This window comes from Bidens hawaiensis, unplaced genomic scaffold, assembly GCF_021521415.1.
Source record: "Bidens hawaiensis isolate Kalapana, Puna unplaced genomic scaffold, B.hawaiensis_p1.1 tig00036348_1, whole genome shotgun sequence".
Lineage (NCBI taxonomy): Eukaryota > Viridiplantae > Streptophyta > Magnoliopsida > Asterales > Asteraceae > Bidens > Bidens hawaiensis.
Window position 1 is genome coordinate 210,725 of NW_027496338.1, and position 6,396 is coordinate 217,120.

At 33.6% G+C, this 6,396-nt stretch overlaps 1 protein-coding gene across 1 annotated transcript; it reads right to left on the reverse strand.

Moving 5' to 3' along the window:
* Positions 1 to 1,080: 1,080 nt before the first annotated feature.
* Positions 1,081 to 3,951, reverse strand: LOC143588385 (PLASMODESMATA CALLOSE-BINDING PROTEIN 5-like; the record flags this gene model as incomplete). Its single annotated transcript, XM_077069400.1, has 3 exons — positions 1,081 to 1,147; positions 2,886 to 2,913; positions 3,656 to 3,951. Coding segments are annotated over 3 exons (391 nt in total), but the record flags the coding sequence as incomplete, so codon positions are not given.
* Between the last annotated feature and the right edge of the window lie 2,445 nt (positions 3,952 to 6,396).

The following is a 6,396-nucleotide window of genomic DNA, read 5'->3' on the forward strand; positions in this document are numbered from 1 at the left end:
ACGTTGACTTGCTTTGAAGGTTGACACGACAAGTCGAGAACCTCCTCTTAGAGGAATGCTTATTGATTAACGAGAAACTCGTAAGTTATTATATGTAATACTAATTGATTGTTTATAAAACTAAAATATAAATATCTACACTCCTAGTTAATTCTTCTATGTTGTGGGTTTTATGGAAGACTCTGAAGGGGTTCGTGTTTGAACATAAGTCGGTTTCATTCGTGCAAGTGGTGGAAGATGTCAAGGTCCTTGGGTATCTTTGGGTTTGAAATCGGTCTAGGATCGTTGTTTGGGAGGATTAGCGGTCTTTTGACCTTATTTTGTTTGTAAATTTTATGTTTAATTGTGTACAATTTTTATTTGGTGGTGTTGGATGGTTGGGTTTAGCTTTTGGCTGCCTCATATTACTAAAATTTTGTTATACGTTAAGAAAAAAGCACTCGCTAATTAAATATTGTTTACATATTATTCATTTCATGTTTATTATTATTATTTCACAAAGTTATTATTCGAAAATAGGTTATGATTTTTTCTTTGGTGTCAATCTAGTTCCTCATCTCTTCTCGGATTGTGTAAAATAGTCCTTCCTCCTTAATGAGCAAGTATGAGATAGAGTATTGGTAATCTCAATCTTACACCTGATTGTAAAACCGTGTACCCATACCTCTCTCTATTACCAGATTACTCATTACTTAATATCGAGTATACATGCTAGTTCGTTAGAAAATTACTCATTGAAATTTCTGGTATGGCCATGAACATAGGGCTAATTTGTCTAAACTCCGTGCTAACAAACAAACAACCTGTTTTGACCTGCCCAACGCGACCTGTTTGGCTGTTTTGCATCCAAATTTCCATCTAATATTATGTATGCTAAAGTGTGAATTAGCAAAACAAAAAGACCAGACAAAAATATTCCTCATAACACAATCTTTGGTTTTGTCAAATTAACTATTTTTGACTCCACCAGTGGGAAAATTAAAGAAATAATATGTCATCTAAACAAAATGTAACCAAAAAAACATAAACAAAAACATACACCATGTCAACATACCACCATATGCAACAACAGTAACTCCTTCACTCGTAAGATCCGCAGTTGAAGTTCCTCCTCCTGTTGCTGATGTACCTTGTCTTCCCAGCCATACTGCAATATTCAACACAATTTCAATGTATGTACCTTAACTTTTAATAACTTTATAATAAAATCAATGGCAAATTTAGCAAATAAGGCAAAATATGAATTTATTGATATCAACTATAACTAGTAGATTAAAATTTATGTTCATTAAACGCTTATTTTAATAAAAATAATACAAAATAATCAGAATCCTGAATTTTCCTACTTAAAATTGATTATGTATTCAATGACCATAGATATATATACCCAATAGAGTTTTTTGATTAAAATTTATGTTCAATAATGCTAATTTTATTAAAATAATAAAAAAAATCACAATCTTGAGTTTTCCAACTTAAAAAATTGATTATGTATTCAAGGACCATAGATATACCCAATAGAGTTGCCACTTTTAACCGAAACCCAACCCGAGAAAATCCAAACCCGAATAGAAAAATCTGAACCCAAGAAAAGGCTAATCTGAACCCGAACCAAAGTCATTCGGATTGGTTCTTGGGTTTGATTTATGGGTTTCAAGTCAACTCGAAAAATCCAAATAAATTTTTTGTTATAAATAAATAATATTATTAGTAGGTTCAATCGAGTTCGATTATGGTATATTTTGTTTAATCAATTAAGATGCTGAGGCTAGGGGTGCAAACGAGCTCAGCTGTTCACAAGCAACTCGAGCTCAGATCGATAAAAGTAAAAAGTTCAAAACAAGCCGGGTTTTTTCAAGCTTGAGCCGAGCCCGAGCCTCAAATAAAGCTCGTTTAGTTATCTAGCCCTAGCTCGATCTTTGTATGGAAAGCTCGTTTAGGCTCGACAGCCATAACATGCCTTGTGTATTTTTAAGTTTGGCCTCTTTTGGACTTCATTAAGAGCTCGAGCCAGGAACTCAACAAGCTCGTTTAAGGTTTTTCTTCAAATATAAAAATAAAAAAAAATGTATGTAAATTAATTCCTAACTAATAAACGAACCGAGCCCGAGCTTGAGCACTCGTAAACGAACCGAACTAGAGCCTAGTTGAGCTTAGGCTTGTTTACACCCCCTAGTTAAGGCTGATTCAATAACAAGTTCTATTATGGTATAATTTGATCGATTAGCATATTCAATCAAGTTTGAGTTTGATTATGGTATATTCTGATTGACTTAACTGTTAAATTGAGTATGGTTTAGTTGGTTATGGTACATTCTATTCAATTGATTATGATATTATAACTATAAGTAAAAGTTTGTTTGTTATTTACTTAAATACTCGAAACCTGATTAACCTATCCCGAAAAAACACAAATCTGAAAAACCTGTGAGAGATTTGAGTTATGTTTCGGGTCTAGATTTAAAACTTCAAAATCCGAAAAGCCCACCCCTCTAATATGTAAACCCGAAACCTTAAAAACACCCAATGTTTCATATTTTAAATTACTTCTCTAAAAATAGTACTTCAAAATAATAATAAGTTAACCATTCTATAAAATCTAAAGGGGTGTTTGGGATTCCTTAATTTACCTTTTTATAACTTTTCAATAAGTTAATAAGTTACAAAAGTGTAAGTTATTAAAGTAATCCAAAGTTCCAAACACCTTATTACTTTTAAAAAATTTAATAAGTTATAAGTTGGTGAAAATAAGCAATCCCAAACACCCCCTAAATTACACCTAATTGTTATTCAAGGTTCAAATCACATTTCTAAAAAATATATCAATCCAATTTACCACCTAATGCCCAAAAATAGTAACAAAAAAACCAACAAAAAACACTTACCTTGATGGAAACTTGCAACCACCATGACCTAAAAACACAAACACACTTCAATTAAACTCAACCTCAACACAATTAACATCCAGTGTTGTAACAATATTGGCCTGGCGCTGATTAATCCCCGAATAATCACTAGTTGCCACCCCACCGACTTGTAGCCGATTAATCCCCGTTTGTCCAAAATTGGTCAAAACTGAGAATTTTATACATAAAATTTGGAATATATTTTTATATTTGAAAAGTTACATATAAATTCCAATCCGATTAATCCGATTAATTGCCGGTCCCTAGTGCCAATGTTGAAAAAATCTCAACTAAGTGCCGATTAATCGCTAGTCCCCACTTCACTGGTTAATTTTGGGCTAATCGGCCAATTAATCGGTCAATGGTCAAATGCGGTCAAAATTAGGATTAATCGGACTTAATTGGCTTTTTCTGATGAGATTCTGGCCAAAATCGGCATCTTCCGACGAGATTTCATCAAAAATAATTCCGGCGAGTTTCCATCCAATTTCCGGCCAAAATGTGTTTGTCTTTGTATAAAACTAAAAATTACATATAAAAATGTGTGCATGTATATATAAAAGCTAAAGTTATACACAAAAGTCCTATCCGATTAATCCCGATTAATCTGGATTAATCCCAATTAATCGCTACCCACCCCACGCACGACTAGCGATTTTTACAACACTGCCCGGCGCACAGCTACTATTACAACATTGTTAACATCTCAAACAAAAAACTAAGTAAAAAAAGAAAAAAAAAACCATTACTGGGATCAAGTGACGTAAGCGCAGCAGTATTAGCAAAGTTACAAGTATCCTCCGTCATCCCATTCTTGGTACAATAATCATTAAACGCATACGACGCCGTTTTCCTAATATCACTCCCATCGTAGCATGGCCCACCTTGCTGGATCGGCGTGCAGTCGGCCTCACCGGTCCCACACGCCCAGTCTATGGCGGATTGAAGAGCCGAGTCCTCCGCGTTGTTCTTGGCCACGCACCAGAGGTTTAGTGAAGCCGGTTGTTGTTGCTGTTGGTGTTGCTGTGGAAGTGGAAGTGTGGAACTGAAACGTGTGTTTTTTGGTTTGGTTTTGTATGGTTAATGATTAATGATATGACCGTTGGGTTAAGTGAGAGAAGGTAGATCGTGTGGGGTGAAATGAAATGAAATGAAGTAACCGTTTTCTTTTGGGTTTTACTTTAATGAATTAAAATAACTTTTTATATTCAAACACCAACCCTGGCTCGTATAACTCTTGTATGACTTGTATAGGTGGTTTTTTTAACTTAAAAATACAAAACATAGGAAATAACAGCTGCCATGGTTATAAAATAAAAACACGTCATTTAAAAGTGCATATTTTGCTTCATACTAATTAAACAACACACGAACAACAAGAGTGTTCAAAGTGTGTGCTGTTTAATTTGTATGTAACAAAATATGTATATTTATATTATGTGTTTTTATCCAATAACCATGTCAGCTATTGTTTCCTATATTTTGTATGTTTTTTTAAGTAAACAAAAATGCCTATACGAGCCAAGGAGCATATACAACTCATATAGGGATTATACGAGACAACGAAGAACCTGACACTCGCTGACACAAACTGACATAATTTTAGACCTATACGACTCGTATAACCTTTACACGAGCCATATAAGTTTACCTAGTGCCAAAATAAACAATCTAGTATCGATATACCAAGCCTTTTTTAAGTTAAAAGAAAGTGATCTTTGGGTAAATTTCTATGGAAGAATCTTGAAGGTGCATGATGATTTGCTAATTATTGTTTATTTAAATACTAATTTAATTGAAAAAAAAACAACATAATCTTGAAATGAAATTAAAAGTTAGAGTTAATGGCCATTTTCGTCCCTGTGGTTTGCTACTTTCGCCACTTCAGTCCAAAATTTGTATTTTTGTTAATTTAGTCCTCATAGTTTTAAATATTAGCCAATTACATCCTATCCGTCTAACGGCATCCAGCTATGCCGTTAGTTTAAGGGTATTTTTGTCTTTCTCCTTTTTATTTTGAGTTATTGGTCATTTTCTTCCCTGTGGTTTGATACTTTTGCCAATTCAGTCCAAAGTTTGAAATTTTGTTAATTTAAGTCAGTTTTTTTCTATAACCCTAGAGAGCATTATCCAAGCCCAAAACAAGTCTGCATTTACTCTGTCGACAGCAGTAATCATACCCCATCCTCTCGTATTTAGTTTATAGACGGTTCCTAAACTCTCCCCCATGGTGGAATTCAATGGTAAAGTGGTCAAAGCAATTCCGTGAAACCGAATTGTACGGAAAAAACTAAAAATCGTTTCTTTGATGAATGCATAATATTTAGGGTTAGAGATTAACATATCATAACGAAAATCTGGGTCGTAATCAACTATTATACATTAATCAACAAAACAATTTTTAGTTTTTTGTGTATAATTCGATTTCAGGGAATTACCTTGACCACTTTACCATTGAATTCCACCACGGAGAAGATTTTAGGAAATGTCTAGAAACTAAATAAAAGGGGGGGGGGGTATGATTACTGTTGTCAACAGAGTAAATGCATACCAGTATTTGAGGTTGCTCGATGGTTTTGGGCTTGAATTATGCTCTTTAGGGTTATAAACAAAAAACATAAAAAATAACAAAAACTGAATTAAACAGAACATTAAATTGACAAATTTTCAAACTTTGGACTGAATTGGCAAAGATATCAAACCACAGGGACTAAAATGACCATTAACTCAAAATTAAAAGGAGAAAGACAAAAATACCCTTAAACTAACGGCATAGCTGGATGCCGTTAGACGGATGGGACGTAATTGGCTAAAATTTAAAACTATGAGGACTAAATTGACAAAATTAAAAATTTTGGACTGAAGTGGCGAAAGTAGCAAACCACAGGGAAGAAAATGGCCATTAACTCTTAAAAGTTACTATAAAAAGAAAGTTATAACCAAATGAAACCGAAAATAAAGAAGGGATGAAAATAACGATACGAGAATACTAATTATAATTGTCGCTATATTTGTTCTTAAATTTCGGCGTTTTCTTTTTTCTTTTTCAAATTTCACGGGTACACTGTGTTAAATGATAGCAGGCGTTTAAATTTTTAAGTCAAAAAATTAGTGGGTTTTTTACAAATTGTGTTTTACAAAATTGTGTTATACAATAGTATTTTTCATTGTGTTTTTTACATTGTGTCATACAATTGTGTTTTTTATTGTGTTTTTTTTTTCATAGTGTTTTTTTCCATTGTGTTTTTTACATTGTATTTTTCATAGTGTTTTCCATTGTGTTTTTTGGGACTTTTACGGCGAGGTGGTGGCGGTGGGTGACGGTTGTGGTGGCGGTGGGCGGTGGAGTGGTGGTGGTTGTAGAAGATGAGTGAAGATGTAATTGGGTTTTTGAGATTAAATTTGGTAGGTTTTGATATTAAGGTGTTAGACTAAAATACTATCCTTCCTAGCCTTCTTAGAAAAATCAAACTTCTTATTTAACCCTAAC